At 38.5% G+C, this 19,271-nt stretch overlaps 1 protein-coding gene across 16 annotated transcripts in view; it reads right to left on the bottom strand.

Annotated features, from left to right (window-relative positions):
* LOC146488705 (uncharacterized) overlaps positions 1-19,271 on the bottom strand; it is a 122,817-nt gene that overhangs the window by 21,185 nt on the left and 82,361 nt on the right. The window contains exons 1-5 of one of the 16 annotated variants that reach the window (XM_085112919.1): positions 4,357-4,486; positions 4,238-4,258; positions 3,271-3,321; positions 2,903-2,953; positions 42-71 (exon numbers count right to left, since the gene is read on the bottom strand). The exons of 14 other annotated variants lie outside the window; for them this stretch is intronic. In XM_085112919.1, the coding sequence (XP_084969045.1) occupies positions 42-71; positions 2,903-2,953; positions 3,271-3,321; positions 4,238-4,258; positions 4,357-4,420 (217 nt within the window). In that variant the 5' untranslated portion in view covers positions 4,421-4,486. Of the gene's footprint in view, positions 1-41; positions 72-2,902; positions 2,954-3,270; positions 3,322-4,237; positions 4,259-4,356; positions 4,487-19,271 lie in introns of those variants that run through there. One more of the 16 variants, XM_085112864.1, reaches the window with a different exon arrangement.

The following is a 19,271-nucleotide window of genomic DNA, read 5'->3' as shown; positions in this document are numbered from 1 at the left end:
TACAAATATTATCCTAATTGTTATAAGTGCCATGAATTTACCTTCTTTGTCAATGACATCTTCAGCTTCCTCTGACAAAGAAAAATATGTTGAAGTCATACACCCAATGCAAAAATGGCTGATATTTTAATATTTTTTGTCTTTATTGAAACTAGCCTCACCAGCCTCGTCCAGTGTAAAATATTCTTTTGATATTTGAACTCAAGAACGAGGCTAGTGAGGCCAATTTGAATGTAGACAAAAGAATATTAAAATGTGAGCCAATTTTGCATTGGGTCTATAATGCAAGTACATGCTTTTCCCGATCTTGCCTTTTATGTATTGAATCTTCTAAAACGTTCTGTACTTAGTCACCAGTTCCATCTGCTGATTATAAACAAGAGAGGATGAAGGTAAGAGAGGTAATCCCCCATATAGGCCCTATTCCCATCGTAATCCCTCTAAAGTTATTTTTAGATCTTCCGCGAGATCCAGTGTCCCAAGAGGGTTAGGTGATAGCCAATCATATCTCCTGAATTTTACCCACGTTGACAGCTGAGTCGATTCCCACGCAATGCTACGCGTCTTTCGCGAATTGATCTAAAAACAAAATGGCGGAACATGCATACAGAAAGCGGTGCCTGGATATGTTTTGTGGACGAATGCGAGTTTAAAGTGGTTGTATTTGGACAACGCAAATTGGAAAAGAATCGCTCCGGAATGATTTGTTTTAGAGCCCAGCGGTGCGGAAATTATGCAAGAATATTACATAAGAATATTAGCTGGCGAAAATTGAAAGCCGTGATTGAACAGAGAAATACAAACATCTCAACCTAGGCACGAATTTCGATATTTTACCGCAGTGAGTACAAAATCCCTACTGTCATTGAAATCTACGTTTTATTTACATTCTAATCACGTATGTAGTTAAGAGATTCGTTGGAAGAAACGCGAGAACAAATCTTTTTTCATGCAAGAGTATTACATTTAGCTGTCGAAACATTGACACCCGCAATTGAACAGACGAGTATAAACATCACAACCTCCGGCAGAAATTTTGATATTTTTATCTCAGTGAGTTCAAAATCCCTTTGGTCATTGAAATCTACATTCCATTACCTTTTTAATTACGCTGTAGTTAAGCGATTGGCTGGAAGAAACGCGAGAAACAAATCTTTTTTCATGCAAGAGTGTTCAATTTTAATAGATGTCAAAACATTGAAAGCCGCGATTGAACAGACGAGTATAAACATCACAACCTCCGGCAAGAATTTTGATATTTTTATCGCAGTGAGTCCAAAATTCCTTCAGTCATTGAAATTTACGTTCTATTTACTTTTAAATCACGTATGTAGTTAAGAGATTCGTTGGAAGAAACGCGAGAAATAAACCTTTTTTCATGCAAGTGTGTTACATTTAGCTGTCAAAACCGCGATTGAACAGACGAGTATAAACATCACAACCTTGGCACGAATTTTGAAATTTTTATCCCACTGAGTTCACATCCCTTTGGTCATTGAAATCTACATTCCATTAGCTTTCTAATCACGCATGTAGCCAAGAGATTCATTAAAAGAAAGGCGAGAAACAAATCTTAGCTTTTTTTATGCAAGAGTGTTACATTATATTTGAATTGAAGCCGCGATTGAACAGACGAGTATAAAGATCACAACCGCGGCACAAAAATTTTGATATTTTTGTCACAGTGGGTTTAAAATCTCTTCGGACATTCAAATCTTCATTTTATTAGCTTTCAAATCACGCGTATTTCTTAGAGATTCGTTGGAAGTAACGCGAGAAACAATTTCTTTTATGGAAGTGTATGATTGTGATTAGCCGTTGTAAATTAAAAACGGTGAAAGACACGTAACGCGCGAGGTAACATTATCCGCGAGAAAATCGATACCTTCTAAAAATAACTTCAGAGGGATTACGATGGGGATAGGGCCTATATGGGGGATTACCTCTCTCACCTTCATCCTCTCTTGTTATAAACGGTTTAATGCGACCTTAACACAAACTGAATTTTTTAATAAGTCGATCTTGTTTTGAACTTTAGGTATTAACAACTCGCATTTTAGACGGAAATAAATAAATCGTGTTCTCAAATTCTTAAGGGCATCAAAATAATATTTAGAGAAGTGTTCCATTTTCCAAGATCGTTTTCGGGCTTTAAAACGGATATTTGCGTACGATCACACAGTTTAATTTGATTGGACTCTTTAGCTGAGTTTTAAGTTGCAGAAAGTCCCCGAATATACGTGCAACTGTTAGTTTTCCAAAAATCCCACATGGCCTCAATTTGATTTCTTAAATACATAAAAAAAAAAAAAAAAAAAAAAAAAGAATTCCCATATATAACAAAACTTTAAATGTCACAGACCTCTACCTCTTTAACGATGAATTGAATAACAATATATTAGTTTTCAACACATCACAAGTTTGGTACAAGGAAAATTCTAAAATTAAACATGATGACATTCCATACACTTATCGTACACTCTATCCATAGACGCACCTACACCATTTTTTCTTCCTCCACGTTTCTTATTTATTATTATTTTTTTGTGTGCTTTTAATCACTATTCAGAACCTTTCTCCTGCATGGTTAAACTGATATCCTTCTTAAAAAATGACTTCACTTGCACCAGTATTCATATGTATCAGTTGTTAACGCAAGACCCGACCGGTAGAAGGTAATATATTATGAGTGCGACTATTTTTCTTTTCCTTTTTTTTTTTTTTCATGTTTATTGCCTCGTGCTTGTGAGATGTTAGGAGACTACAAATTTTCATTTTTTACGGACGAGGTTTAGTTTGCGATATTTCTATCTTAATTCACACTAATGGGTCTAAACACAGTTTAAGAGTAAGTTTTTCACCCGGCCATTACTTTAAATGCACAAAGTTACTGTAATGTTACCATTTTCTGCTAGACGAACAGGTGCGACTGCGTTCCCTTCAATTGTATCCTCTGAGAAAGTAAAACATAAATAAAGTAGAATTTTGAAAGTTGCACCAGTATCCATATGTATCAGTCATTAACGCAAGACCCGACCGGTAGAAGGTAATGTATTATGAGTGCGACTATTTTTTTTTTTTTTCTGTTTATTGCCTCGTGCTTGTCAGATGTTGGGTAACTACACATTTTTATATTTTTTTAAATTTTATTTTACGGACGAGGTTCAGTTTGCGATCTTTCTACCTTTATTCACACAAATGGGTCTAAACACAGTTAAAGAGTAAGTTTTTCACGTGTGCCATTACTTAAAATGCACAAAGTAATGTTACCATTTTCTGCTAGACGAACAGGTGCAACTGCATTCCCTTCAATTGCATCCTCTGAGAAAGTAAAACATAAATCATAAATAAAGTAGAATGTTGGCTGTCCGGCGATTCGTTTGCTTAGTTTCTATTCCTTCCTCTTAAGAAACCGCTACTATTTAACAATTATTCACCGAAGTGGAGGTAAATAGTGGTGGATATTGACCACTTCAACCGACACGAAGGTGAATAATTGTTTTAGCATATACTACACAAGACAAAAAATAAATAAATAAATAAATAAATAAATAAATAAATAAATAAATAAATAAAAACTCCTGAAGCTAAAGTGAAACGGGAAGCCAGTTGGTATCTCCTCGACTGCTCGGAGGTGAGTATTACTTGGTAAATCACTTCCGAATAAACCAATCAGAAAGTATCAAGAGTACTATTCTCTTGTGTGGTACGTAGATGCTTAAAATCGATATTTCATGCCAAACAAAGTCGCACATGCGCAATAGAAGTAACTCCCGATTTTAACCGCCCTTAGGGACTAACGGGAATGGAATTTAGTAACTCTGTCCATGCTAATGCCATGTTTAGTTGAACTCATTAGTTTTGGACAACTATCTATCCATTAGGGGAACTGTGATCAAAGTCAATTTTCCTACAACTTACTATGATCTGTTTGGAATTGATTGGCAAAAAGGCAAAAATTTACTTATGCTTGAACTAAGAACATTGATTTAAGCTACCAAATCCACTTTTGAAGACAAGATAAGAGTCCATCTGTTCAATATATCTAAATTCGTGGATTCTCTCCAGACAACAGAGATATCCAGTTCTCTGGTAAATGGGCGCGATGCAAAACTTTTTTGTTTAATTTTACTAATTGTTTAGGGAATAAAAAGATTAACAGGTTAAAAGATTTGCAAGTGAAATAATTTTTTTGGATTGGTAAACTAGACTACTAACGCAATGTTTCTTAGCTTACCGTCTTCTGAGACTGGCAAACCTGTATAAAAAGTATATGAGGCGAGCATTAGCCAACAAATATTAGAAAACGCAGAACGTTTGGTTCCTATAATTTAAAACTAAAATATAAATGCATACCTTGAATGAATCCTACAGCACCTGCTAGTAGTAAAACTGTCATTAACGTAATTCTTGTATCCATGTCTTTGACAGCAGATTTTCACTCTGAGGATAACTTGCTCGAGTTCCCCCTTTAAGAGTTTTCTTTTGAACGCTCGCGTTAATACCAACCGCAGCAAGTCCACAGGTTATATCAGTCACATACTTTAAATTGTCAAGTGGGATTCATTTTCTGACTTCTAAGAGGATATTGATGTTCAATTTGTATTAAAGTTAGTTTCAGTAGTATCTCTAGCAACCTTTGTGGTATCCCAGGAGCCATGGTATGGAATCCCAAATAAATGGGTTCCCAAATCTCCACTGATTAAAATCAGTAGGTAAAGGATGGTTTAAGTGAGTGGGTGGGGAAGTGGTTGTGTGTAGAACAAAAAATCATTAGTAAAACAGTTAACCATGTAAGTGGTTATATTGAGCGAGAGACCTCTGCAACGCAGCACTCTCAAGCTCAAATAGTGTTAAGTAAAGTAACAAAAACAACTAAAACCTAAAAGAATTGTTAGATTATAATACCAGAGAAAGCCATATTAAGGGAAAAGCATGTATATAGGGATTAGCTGGATCGGGGGAGGGATAAAATATGTTTAAGGATTGGGGTTAAGGGAAAACCCTGCATAGGGATTAGAGTTAGCTTAATTGGGGGGTAGGGGAAGCCCTGTATATGGATTAGGGTTAGCTTAATTGGGGGGTAGGGGAAACCCTGTGTAGGGATTAGGGTTAGCTTAATTGGGGGGTAGGGGAAACCCTGTGTAGGGATTAGGGTTAGCTTAATTGGGGGGTAGGGGAAACCCTGTATATGGATTAGGGTTAGCTTAATTGGGGGGTAGGGGAAAGAATACAATAAAATCTGCAATTCCACAGCGACAAACCAATGAGTGGTGCCGGATCACTTGTAGACCTGGATCAGCAAATTATCTCAAATACAAAATATTAACGGCAGACTGATCCCAACGGCGGAGGTGACGAGCTTGATAGAACAAACAACAAAAGCTAGAATAACTGAAATATATTTGTTTTTAAACCCTGTATATGGATTAGGGTTAGCTTAATTGGGGGGTAGAGGAAACCCTGTATATGGATTAGGGTTAGCTTAATTGGGGGGTAAGGGAAAACCCTGTATAGGGATTAGGGTTAGCTTAATTGGGGGGTAGGGGAAACCCTCTATAGGGATTAGGGTTAGTTTAATTGGGGGGTAGGGGAAACCCTGTATAGGGGTTAGGGTTTGCTTAATTAAGGGGTAGGGGAAACCCTGTATAGGGATTAGGGTTAGCTTAATTGGGGGGTAGGGGAAACCCTGTATAGGGATTAGGGTTATCTTAATTGGGGGGTAGGGGAAACCCTGTATATGGATTAGGGTTAGCTTAATTGGGGGATAGGGGAAACCCTGTATATGGATTAGGGTTAGCTTAATTGGGGGGTAGGGGAAACCCTGTGTAGGGATTAGGATTAGCTTAATTGGGGGGTAGGGGAAACCCTGTATAGGGATTAGGGTTAGCTTAATTGGGGGGTAGGGGAAACCCTGTATAGGGTTTAGGGTTAGCCTAATTGGGGGGTAGGGGAAACCCTGTATAGGGATTAGGGTTAGCCTAATTGGGGGGTAGGGGAAACCCTTTATAGGGATTAGGGTTAGCTTAATTGGGGGGTAGGGGAAACCCTGTATAGGGATTAGGGTTAGCTTAATTGGGGGGTAGGGGAAACCCTGTATAGGGTTTAGGGTTAGCCTAATTGGGGGGTAGGGGAAACCCTGTATAGGGATTAGGGTTAGCCTAATTGGGGGGTAGGGGAAACCCTTTATAGGGATTAGGGTTAGCTTAATTGGGGGGTAGGGGAAACCCTGTGTAGGGATTAGGGTTAGCTTAATTGGGGGGTAGGGGAAACCCTGTATATGGATTAGGGTTAGCTTAATTGGGGGGTAGGGGAAAGAATACAATAAAATCTGCAATTCCACAGCGACAAACCAATGAGTGGTGCCGGATCACTTGTAGACCTGGATCAGCAAATTATCTCAAATACAAAATATTAACGGCAGACTGATCCCAACGGCGGAGGTGACGAGCTTGATAGAACAAACAACAAAAGCTAGAATAACTGAAATATATTTGTTTTTTTTTTTAAAAACAAATTTCTGCCCGATATTTCGGTTTGCAATACAAACCTTCCTCGGGGGCTGAACGAAAAAGAAAAGTGAGAAACATAAAAGGATCGTTACAAAGAAGATTTAAAATATAAAATACATGACAATGATTGGTTGTTTAGGACTAAGTTACAAGTGTGAGACATGTCATTGGCGTGTTTCGTCACGTCTATTTATACCAAGAGGGTGCAATGTTTTAGCTTTGTTGATTAAATGAGCTTCACGAGCCTTTCTAACTGAGTTACGTTTGCTGCGTATAAGTTCAAGCGGGATTAGTTGAACGTCGTTGATTGAGTGGCCAGGTTGGTTGAAATGTAGCGAGACAGGAGTAGGGTTGAGTAGTTGATGGTGATTCAGGATAGATCTGCGATGCTCCCCGAAACGTTCATTAAGTTTGCGCTTTGTCTCCCCAATGTATTGGGAATGGCACTTCTTACACTGAATTAAATAGATTAGGTTTTTGGAATTGCAAGATATGAAGTCAGTAATTTTGCGTGATTCGTTAGTGTTGAAAAAAATGTAGTTCGTTTGACCTTCTTGGAGAAATGGGCAAGTTAGGCATCGTGGGTGGTTGCATTTATGAATTCCAGCGGGTTGTTGATTGGAAGGCTTGTTTTGAGGTAGCTCAGAATGGACCAGGAGATCACGTAGACTTGCGTTACGTTTGTAGGCGATAACTGGTGGATGAGGGAAAACTTGTTTGCAGTTGGCGGAGGACTGGAGGATGTTGATATGTTTTTTCACAATAGATGAGATTTTGGGAAGAGCAGGATTGAAGGATATGACGAAGGGTGTTCTGTCTGTTTTTGTGGCTTTCTGTTCTTGTGGCTGTAGTGTTGCGTGACGTGGGATGGCTCGTACGCGATTTGCATCTCTTTGTAGAGAATAGCGGCTATAACCACGTTGGACCAGGTGCTTGATGAGTTCTTCGCTTCGTTTATCAAAGAAAGCGTCGGTAGAACATATGCGACGGATTCGCAGGAAAAGGCTGAATGGAATAGTTTGTTTAGTGTGGTTCGGGTGGCATGAAGTTTTGAGGAGGTATTGATGCCTGTCTGTGGGTTTTGTGTGGAGATCTGTTTGGATGTGGTTGTTGCTGAGGTGGACTTGGACATCTAGGAAAGGGAGTGTCTGATGAGAGGAATTTGAGTATTCATGGGTAAATTTGATACTCGCGTGAACAGAGTTTAAGTATCTGATGAAATCTTTAAGGTGTTCCTCTCCTTCTGTCCATATCATAAAGACGTCATCGATGAACCTCCACCAAACGAACGGCTTGAGAGGAGCGTTTTCAATGGCGTGTTGTTCAAATTTACCCATGAATAGATTAGCGTATGAAGGTGCCATGCGGGTTCCCATAGCTGTCCCGTGTACTTGTAGATAGTGTTCGTTGTTGAAGGAAAAGTTGTTCATTGTAAGAATCATTCTTATGAGATCACATATACTCTCAGCAGGAAGGGATTTTTCTTGACGAGTGTTAAGAAAATGGCAGCAGGCCTCGATGCCTTCGTTGTGAGGAATGTTAGTGTATAGCGATGAGACATCCAGAGAGACAAGGAGGGCGTTTTCCGGTAGAGGTCCCAGTTTCTCGAGTTGAAGAAGAAAGTGTGTAGTATCTTTTATGTATGAAGGAAGACTCTGAACAAGGGGCTTTAGGTGGTAATCGACGAACTCGGAAATGCGTTCATTAGGGTGGCTATTGCTGGATATGATGGGTCGGCCGGGGTTGCCTTGTTTGTGGATTTTAGGGAGAATGTAGAAACGACCAGTCTTGGGATCAGAGTTGGATGAGAGGTATTTAAATGTCTCATAGTCAATGAGATCATTTTTGACGCGTTCGTGTATTTTGCTTGTAAGGTCTGAAGATTGTTTTTGATAATATTTAGTGTCATTGAGCTGTCTGCGGCATTCATCAACATACCAGGAGTAGTCCATTATAACAGTATCAGCTGGTTTCATGACTATATCTGAACGTTTCCTGAGTTTTGTGAGAGCTTTGCGTTCTTCCATAGAGAGATTGTTGTGGATAGTGGCTGGTTTAGAGGTCATGATCTCATTTTCGACTGCATTGATAAAAGTGTCAAGGGCTATGTCTCTTCCATTAGAAGGAGTCCATGATCCCTTGCATCTGTAGCGCTTGACTTCATGATCAGATGAAAGATTTGGATCAGTAAGGTGTTGTTGTTGTTGTTGTTGTTGTTGTTGTTGTTGAAAGAACTCTTTTAGTCGTAAACATCTTGCAAAATCGTTGATATCTGCTTGTATTTCTGACCAGTTGACACTTTTGGGGGTGGGGACGAAGGTCAGTCCTCGTGATAATAGTTTGGTCTCAGAGTTTGAAAGTCGTACAGTAGAAAGGTTAATCACTGTTTCCTTGTCTTGTAGTGGTTGTGATATGTTATTGTTTTGGGAGCGGGTTCTACGATTTTTTTTTGTGTTGGTTGACGTTTGTTGGTGCTCTAGGAGTAGAGTTGGCTGTATTTCTATTGGGAGGATTGGAAGGAGCAGTGGTGACATTGCGTACAGTGTTGGTATTTTCAGCATCAGTTTGTTCCGCATTATTCATCGATGTTGGGTTATTTTCTCCAGGTTGATTAGATGCATCGTTCTTAATGTCAGTTGGAGGCATACGTTTTAATTTCTTAGTGCGGAGTGAATTTAGATTGTTGCTGAGGTTGAATGCCATATTTTCAATGAGAGTAGTTAAGATGGTGTACGTTGAATCATTATTAACGGAGGTTCGCAGGTCCTCCAGCTGATTGCTTAAAAGCGTTGTTAACAGTTTAATGTGATTGTTAGTTTCTTCCAACAGGAGCTGGAGTTGTTTTCTGGCGAGGTTGTTGAGGTTTTCATTCCATTTTCTCCAGAAGAGGGGGTTGTCTGAGTGGATGGCTGGGGTGCATTTAGGAAGTAAGCCTTTCGGAATCAAATCGTTCGTTGCGTAGATTGTGAAATTAGTGTGGTGACTTTCATAACGCACAAGTTTCAGTTTGGTTCGTTTGACTTTATTAAAGAACTCTTTGGTAGAAGGAGGAAGGTCAGAAATACGTTGGGGCCCAGGATTAGATTCGACGTCCATGCAGAGCAGGAGATGTGAGGTATTTGGAGAGTAGAGGCATTTTGAAGCTGTTACTTCTGGCGTGACATTTATGTTGGTGTGAGAAGTCTTGATCTTGGAGGGTCTGTAACTGTAGACGGATAAATGAGCTAAGATTTCATTTGGGTCATAAGCAGTTGTTGTAGACGCAAGGAAAGTGAAACAGGATGAACATACAAAGAGTAAACATAGGAAACGAAAAATGTTGTATTGATGAGGTTTACTTTTTCTACAAGAGATGACCGTTGATTTTCGTCTTGGGTTGTTGTGACGTCTGGAAGAGATGAAAGAACCAACGCGTAGTCTCCACAGAAAAAGGTCAATTCCCATAATTTTGAAATTAACGTGCGGTGAGCTCAAAGGTTTGGATCCGTGTTCCAGGACCGGTAGAGAACTGTTAGGCAATGAATACAATAAAATCTGCAATTCCACAGCGACAAACCAATGAGTGGTGCCGGATCACTTGTAGACCTGGATCAGCAAATTATCTCAAATACAAAATATTAACGGCAGACTGATCCCAACGGCGGAGGTGACGAGCTTGATAGAACAAACAACAAAAGCTAGAATAACTGGAATATATTTGTTTTTAAACCCTGTATATGGATTAGGGTTAGCTTAATTGGGGGGTAGAGGAAACCCTGTATATGGATTAGGGTTAGCTTAATTGGGGGGTAAGGGGAAACCCTGTATAGGGATTAGGGTTAGCTTAATTGGGGGGTAGGGGAAACCCTCTATAGGGATTAGGGTTAGTTTAATTGGGGGGTAGGGGAAACCCTGTATAGGGGTTAGGGTTTGCTTAATTAAGGGGTAGGGGAAACCCTGTATAGGGATTAGGGTTAGCTTAATTGGGGGGTAGGGGAAACCCTGTATAGGGATTAGGGTTATCTTAATTAGGGGGTAGGGGAAACCCTGTATATGGATTAGGGTTAGCTTAATTGGGGGATAGGGGAAACCCTGTATATGGATTAGGGTTAGCTTAATTGGGGGGTAGGGGAAACCCTGTGTAGGGATTAGGATTAGCTTAATTGGGGGGTAGGGGAAACCCTGTATAGGGATTAGGGTTAGCTTAATTGGGGGGTAGGGGAAACCCTGTATAGGGTTTAGGGTTAGCCTAATTGGGGGGTAGGAGAAAACCCTGTATAGGGATTAGGGTTAGCCTAATTGGGGGGTAGGGGAAACCCTTTATAGGGATTAAGGTTAGCTTAATTGGGGGGTAGGGGAAACCCTGTATAGGTTTAGGGTTAGCTTAATTGGGGGGGGTAGGGGAAACCCTGTTTAGGGGTTAGGGTTAGCTTAATTGGGGGCTAGGGGGAACCCTGTATAGGGATTAGGGTTAGCTTTATTGGGGGGTAGGGGAAACCCTGTATAGGGATTAGGGTTAGCTTAATTGGGGGGTAGCGGAAAGCTTGTATAGGCTAGCTTGTTTTCGTGAGAACGGGCAAATTTGTAGTCTAGGGTAAATAGTTTTGGGGAGGGTAAAACTCTGTATATGTGTTGATTATGAAACTGATATATAACAATTCATTTTTGTAGGGGGATGTAGATTACAGAAGAAAAGAAAAGAAAAGTGAAAGAAAAAAGAGATTGCAGCGGCAAAGAAGAAATTCCGGCCGGGAAATTGAAAAGGATGCATCGGCACCAAGGCTCCTTGTAGTTGTGAATCTTCAGGGGCAAAGCACAACTGAGCGAGGATGTTTCTAACCCGGTACCAGGTCAATGCGCGACATCCTCTGTGCCGAGTCCTTGTGGAAGAAAATTTGTGAGAAGAGAATTGAAGATAGCCTCAAGAGCTAAGGGAGGAAACATAAGAGATGGATATACGTACAGGACATGTAAACGCGATGAAAATTATGATAATGGTGACGGGAAGGGAAAAATATATATTAGAAAAGTATAAGAACTACGGGAGATAAGATTAAATTGTACCTATGTCAACTTATAGGATGGAGAGTTAAATAAATGGGAATTAAATAAAGGGGAGAGAAAACCAAGTTTTACGGGGTGGGAAAAAAAATTTAGGGTAAGAAATTTATTATACGGGGTATATAGAAAAAGGAAAAATAAAAAAAAACTTACGAATTATTCCGATGTGTATTTCGTTCTTGTAGTGTGCAGCTGAAACAGTAACTGTGTCCACGAGAAAAGCAGATTTTATCTTTAACAAAAAGTTGCGCCCGGAGCGAGTAAAAAAAAAAAAACCTTTTAAAGTTGACGCCACAGATTGCGTGAGCCAATGACGTGGTAGCAAGATGAACGCAAGGGATCTTGGGGTCGTACTTCAAAATGGCGTTGTTGGAGCATATTTGAGCGTAAGGAGAGCGGATAATTGGTGAAAGGATGGTCGGAAACGGTCGCAGGCCGCAGGCCGCAGGCGAACACGCCGAAGCTTAGTGAAATTGCAGTAAATTTCGTTCTGAGGTGAGCTTAATTCTTGAAAGAAAAAATATATTTATATAGATATATGACACACAAAACCTACTGATAGTACTATCGGAATAATTTAAGTTTGTGGAAGATAAAATAGCGACTGAACAGTTTCCAAAATAACAGTGCGGGGTATACGCATTTGCATAAATTAAAGAGGTACACTGCAGTGAAATGTACTAAATTCTGAAAATAGTGAAATTTTAATTACATTGTAAGAAAAATAAATTGATATATAAAGATATGTACAATTGTTACACATACAGTTTATTAATAGTTGGAAATCTCTTAATGTACTATTAGCAGGTTATTGCTGTGCAAACCAAAAGAGAATTGCACAACGAAGGTATTTACATGGGTCAATACGATACAGTTACTCAATAGGCAAAGTCCATTTGATAAAAAACGTCCCCTTATCTATAAAATTGCTTAAACATACGAATTTGCTGCTGGTGTTATTTACATTTATTGCTTGTTGAAGAAATATGAAAAGATGAAATATTTGGATAATCATCCAACTTGGATCAGTTCTGGATTTATATGCTAATCATTTTAATTTGAATTGGAACTCGTAGCAAGAACTAACTTGTTGTGCAGTGTTTTGTTTGTAAGTAGCAGTGTGTGTAGTTTAGTAGAGTTGCAGGAAGCCCTGGACAGTCTGGGGATGTGATTTGTGTGATGTTTCTGTAAGATGTTTTGTACGATTTTGTCTGTGCGGATGTGCTTGTTGTATTTTGTTCGGTAGTAAATTGTCATGTTGTGGTTGTTATGGTTGTTGTTCTTCTTTTGTAGTCTTTTCGTTCTCAGTCGTTTGTGTACAGCAAATGAAAGCCAAGGAAAAGAAAAGTCGTTGATCAGTTTGTCAGGGTAGTCTAGTTTGTTCAGTCGAAGTCGAAAAAGGTTGCGTATGTGTTTGTAGTCGTCAATCGTCTTGGACAGTCTACTGTAGCGCGTTGTCTCTGTCTTGATTTTGCCTGAAAAAATGTGACGTGGGTGATTTGATGAGAAATGAGGGTACATGTATTTGTGATGTGGTTTTTGAAAAACATGATAGTGGACTTTGTGATATCTGATGGTATGGTGGTTTAGTGAGATGGTGAGGTCCAGGTAGTGTACTGAGTGTGAGCTAGATGACAAGGTGATGGGGATTTGTGTGGGATAAGCTGCACAAAGCTTAGTAATTATATTGCTAGTGTTAGCTTTGTTAGTGAGCATAAAACCGTCATCAATGTAACGGCAAAAAATGAAAATGCTATTAAGGTTGTTATAATTGTTAAAAAACTTAAATTCGCTTAGAAGCAAAACAAGGTCGGCAATTTGGCGGCTATGGTAGCTACCCATAGCTACGCCCTTAATCTGTTGAAAAACAGAATTGCCAACCTTAAAAAAATTACGTTGATTAATAAAATTGTTAAGGTTTAGCACGTAGTCCCTACAGCGATTAGAAAAATTTAGTAGCTTGCAGCTGGTGATGATGGCTTGTATGGTGTCGTGATAAGAAATGTTGGTGTATAATGAAGTGAAGTCGAAGGTGGTGAGTGAGAAGTTGGTAATGTCAGTAATGTTAACATGTTGCAGTTTGTCTAGTAGGTCAGTTGAGTTGTAAATTAAAGGAAAGGGGATGTTGTTGGTGTCAAAAAAAGTTTTCAGTTGTAAAATGATGTTGTCAAGTTCCTGTCCAAGTAGTCTGGAGGGGTTAGAAGTAATCCAGGAGCGTGCTGTAATAATAGGTCGTCCAGTAAGTTTGGTTATGTTAGTTGTAGAGGCAGTATGTTCTAGCTTGTGTACTTTAGGTAGAAGTTTCATAAACGGTAATTGTAGTTATTTTTCGTTGGTACAATATAGCAGTTGTCGTTTGTGTGTGTCTGTTAAAAAATCTGTCTTAAAACGAGATGTCAGTTGTCTCAGTAGTGAGTTGGAGTCTTTGGTCAAGGTCTGTAAATTAAAATTGCCAGCACGTCGGTATGTCTCCTTGTCAGAAAGTTGTCTATTGTATTCAGTTGTAAACCATGAGATGGGCACAAGTGCCCATCCCATGTTTTTGTCAGTCATTGTCAATATTATGTCCTTGTTGTTTTGTAGTTGTTGGAAGTACGTTGATTGTTCTGGAGTAATGTTTGTTTGGTCTGTGCGTGACAGTGAGTTCAAGTTGGAATGTTGTAATACTTGTTTCGTGTATGTAGTTGTATTGTGAACGTAGTCAATAATGTGTAGGTTGTAGTGCGGTTTGTTTAGTTCTTGCTTGAGTAATGAGCATGGATTTACTTTTGAGTAAGGTTTAAAGCGATGGCTGATTCTTTGGACTTTTTGTTTACCAGTAGTAGAGGTTTGTTTCCTGATGATGCTGCATAGTGCCTGGTTAACTTCAGTGGTTATAGATTGTTTGAGGGATCTTGTGCCGGAGGTATCGAGAGTAGGAATGAAATTGGTGCCTTTGTTGAGAAGATTGGTAAGTTCTTTAGGAAGTTCAGTAGTATTGAAATTATGGATTTTGTCAAGGTTGTTCAGCTTTTCTTGTTCTTGTAGGAGGTGTTGTTTTTGTCTAAGTTTTGCTTCCAGTTCCAGAATGTTTGCGAGGTTGTCAGAGCAGAGTGAATAGCGTTGTTGAGAGAAAGTGTTGAAGGTTCGAAGTTGGGAGTTGAGGTTGTTTAGCCGTTTCTGCAGATCCTGATCCTACGTAAGTTTTAGAGATAATAAAAAGACGGACTGCAGATGTTATTGATATGGCTAATCATATCAAGATTAGGGTCAAACCATGATCCCAAGTTTTTCACCTTTGTTGACGGACATATTCGAGATTCACCAACAACAAGGTGTGAAGTAATTACTTTTTCAAGTTGCTGTCTTGTTTCAAGAATAAGAAATTCTGTTTTCTCAGGATTAAGTTTTAATCTGTCCATCAGCATCCAGTTCTGTAGATCACGAATGCAGGATTGTATAGATGACGCAGCAGCAGTTTCTTCGGTGGAATTACCAGATTTAAAGGCCAAATATTGGGTTTATTGAAGAGATGATTTCGCATTAGAATTTGAAAAAGTCTAAATTCCACTCAAAATTAAAACCAAACATCGGACTTTAAACGTATTTTACAAGATCTGGGAAAAAAACTACAGTATGGTAATTTTTGTCTTGTTTCAAATGTTTAATATGCCTTTTATCTGCAAGGTAAATGATCTGATCATTTGGGTTGAAATTCCTTAACTTCTGCAATTTGCTTAGCAAAGCCCTTTATCCCAACAAACGCTTTCAATCGAGACAAAGTGTCTGCAAAAATTACATGCGTGTATTGACACACTCGATAACATGGCAAGAGTTTTACTTTTTTATCGATTTATTATCTTTTTACTTTTAAAAGTAAACATTGTTTATACCAATAAAATTTTTGGGCTGGGGAAGCTTTCTTTTCTGTTTTCGGCAATTTATATTTGTGTTTAAAAAAGCGACGTGTATATTAAAGCTACTTGAAATTTGATATAAGCTTGTGCGTCCAATTTGAGCAATTGACGTTTTAAACAAATATCATGGAACCATTTAAGAAATAAAATCATGCTAATTTTGGTGATTAGTGTGGTCTTTCGAGATCGGTCACTGTTTTTCCTCTGATGTAAAGAATCAAATCTACGTAGTTCATAGTTGCGTGGAATAGGAATGTTAACTTTTAGGTAAGCAAATGTCCAAACTGGATCGTTAGCCAGTATTTGACGAAATTAATCAGAAATGTAGAAAGTGGAGAACAAGTATATGTAGCAATATCAGCAACGTCGCCCCATTTTCGTTCGTCTAAAAAATCGACCCTATTCGGTACATAGCAAAAAAATATTAACCAATGGTCTTTTTTTTTTTTTTTTTTTTTACTATAATACAAGCATTCTAAGGTGCTTTACAATAAGTCTCCATTTATTGCGCGCTGATTGGCAATTTTTTTTTTGGAAAGAAAATAGTCTTGAAATTTGGGTGAGACAAAAGATACTTAATTGCAGCTCTGGGGCGAAAAGGTGAAGTTTGAACTGCAAATCGGCACTGAGCGGGAGTTAGTACCGAAACCGTCACTACAAAGTGATGTCAAGTGACGTTATTTAGTGATGGTCTTAAAAAATAGAACTGTATGTACAAAGAGACGATAAACTTCTTAACCTCCTTAGAAAATTTGACCCGGTGGAACGCTGACTAACATGGCACAAGAACTTAGCGTGTCCAAGTGCCATAGCTTGGAATAAAGAAGCTTCGCACTTTTTCAGCTGTAACATCTTTTACACTGAACGTATTCTTGCAATGATTCTTTTATTGTATTCGATATTTAATTACTTACTTACTTTCTTGCTTGCTTCCTTGCTTTCTCGCTCGCCTGCTTGCTTGCTTGCTACCTGGCTTACTTACTTACATACCTACTAACTAGTAATAATCGTGGATTAGTAAGGTGCGTTCGATCCCTAGTGAAATAATATTTCTCTTCTATATGATCATATTATTTTGATATCCTAGCAAGAGATTCAACAGTTTTTTCGTCATGTGTTTAACCCTATCTACATGAACAATAGACCTGGGAGGAGGGAGGGGGTGGATTTTGCCCCCGGCGACTTTGCAACTAAATTGCTTTTTCAATATTTTGAGTAAACGCCTTGAAAATTTAAGAATTTTAAAGAATTTACTGGTAAAAAAAATGATGTGGTCTGTTAGAGTTCTTCGATGTCACCATGAGAACTAATTTTAGACAGGCATTATTTTTTTTTAGAAAATAGAAAATCACTTTCTTAAATGAACAATAATTACTTTCCTTCCCGTAATTTTTTGTTCTGATATTGGTTTTGGTTACTTTTCGGTCAATTTCGTCACTTTCCTGAAGAAAGGGTCGCGATTTGGCAATCATGACCTTATCAGCACGTCATATGATGAGGTCATAACTTCCCGTGCGGACCTCAAAGGAGACAGCTTTGGATGCACTCTCAATACTCTGGGTCTCACTGCCATAGTTTTTATACTTGGAAAGTTATGAGAAGGGGGTCAATCTTAAGAACAGGATCATTAACGCTTTTCTTCCATATTTTAGCAATTATTTTAACAGTTTGTCCTAACATTTTAATTTGTAAGAAAAGGTTTTATTAAGTTTCACTTCAAGCTGTCGACATAAGCCACCGCGAAAAGGTCCATCAAAATTAAAAAAAAAAATGGGTGAAAGACAGCCGCCAATCACATCCTTTCTTGCTCAGTTATACTGGTATCTCGAGATTTTTTTGTTATTTAATTTATTTTTTCTCTGTATCAGTGTAATTTTACTGAAGGTATTGTAGCGCTTTCAAGGTTTCTCCCATTCCTAAATAGTGTTTGGTGCAGTTTTTATTTTGTAAAATTTTGCTTACATTATTGTGGGGACTTAAAAGTTTTTCCTACACACCCTGTATTTGGGCAATATACGTATTTTTCGGCATGTACAAAGTGGCAAAAGTTATATCGTGAAGAAAAGATTTATTGCTAAAAGAAATGACGCTTTTAAAGAGTTTATTTCTCCAATCACTGAGGTGTGAATACAAGAAAACAGACAAATTTCATTTTAAAAACTAGTTTATTGTTATTTTTTCCACACTTTTGTTTTACTAGTGAATTAAATCTAGGTTAAATTAAGTCCATCTTCAGCCTAGAAAAACAAAAAAAACAAAAATGTATTATGTAAAGAAATAACAATAACGATGATGATGATGATGCTGCTGCTGATGATGATGACGATGATGATGATGATGATAATGATAATATTAATTTGGATGATGATAAATACCTTTATTTATCGTTGTAGTTAGAGTCGCAACTGGGAAGAGGGAAGGTGGCTGGCTTTTACCCACTTCGGAGACTGTAAAGGAGTATATTACGAGTAAAAGAAGGTGGGATCCTTTGGGTAGGCTGATGGACATCGATCGTGCTCACGCATAAGTGCAATTTTGGGTACTTGTTCAGGGTAACGTAACTTTTGTTAGATAATTTACATCTAAAAGAGTATTTGCTAGACTGACTTAAGAAAAGGCACCTGTTCATCGGCACAATTAATTTCCATCTCCTCTCCAAACGATGCCATAATCCCGTACTCGTCTTCCAGTAGTTCAGTTCTGCAATGTGTAATTCAATAGCTTGGGAATCAAAGCGTCGAGCTCGGGGTAACGATCAGTCATCGACTTATCTGGGTCGACCTGTACCCGGGAACTCCTGTTTTGAAGTCCTACATGGTAACGGCTCAATCACCCTGCCTCACCTTTGTAAGTTTCGTTGTAAGATTTCTGACTTGATTTCTAACATGATTTCGGAATAATCGACCTTAATTAAAATGAATATGTGTGCATTACCACCGTGACCAAGTCCACGCCCACGTCAAACACCCTCCATGTCATCGTCCTGGGCATCCTGGGCATTGTGCAGGATTCCGTGTCGGATTCCATCTTCCTGGTCCTGGATTCCATCGCCCTGGCCATGGATTCCAGCGTCCTCGTCCTGGATTCCATCCTGGATTCCACCTAGGATTCCATCCCCTTATCCCTTGAATCTCGTCATGAGCGATATCTAGAAGAGTAATTGAAAAAAAAAAAAAAAACAAATTTGTAAGGGGTTGGATTTTTTAACGGTTTTGAGATTTTAATAACAGTTCTGAGTTAAACGACCTTTGAAGGCCTCTCCATATCATTCCTAAAGATGACTATATTTTTTTATTCAATGCCGAGGAAGAACGTCCTCTCAGCCATTATGTGAGACACGCCATTGAAGTAGTTATCGTCCCTGCGCTGTTTTCTTTTGTAAGTTAAAATAATGCGAAAATATCCAACACCTAAAACCCAAAGTTGATAATATACCAACTTACCATTTCCATCTTCATTGTCATTAATAGCAAGATAATTTATAATTTAAGAAAAATGTGCACAAACGATATTGCTTATTAATCTTTGCAAAAAAGGGCCAAAGGGCGCTCCCATTTGCCAGAATTGGTTGACAAATTAGGCACGTTTGAATTTGCTCGAGCGGGGAAAAAATCGTAAACTTATGCTAGCTAGAACTTGGGGACATTTTACCTTTTTATCAGCATTTTTGACTAACTACTTTCTTCAGAGCAGTTCTTGTCGAATCTCTTTTACAAGGTTTTTATGTAAAGAAAAAAAATTAAACTAATAATAACCTTAAGCTTAGCGAGTTGTTAGCATAAACAAATTCAATTCATATCAAAGACACTAAAACTTAACATCT

Source organism: Pavona decussata, unplaced genomic scaffold (genome assembly GCF_977016875.1).
Source record: "Pavona decussata unplaced genomic scaffold, jaPavDecu1.1 SCAFFOLD_8, whole genome shotgun sequence".
Classification (NCBI taxonomy): Eukaryota; Metazoa; Cnidaria; class Anthozoa; order Scleractinia; family Agariciidae; genus Pavona; species Pavona decussata.
The sequence above is the reverse complement of the archived record's forward strand: the minus strand, read 5'-3'. Positions and strand labels throughout refer to the sequence as shown.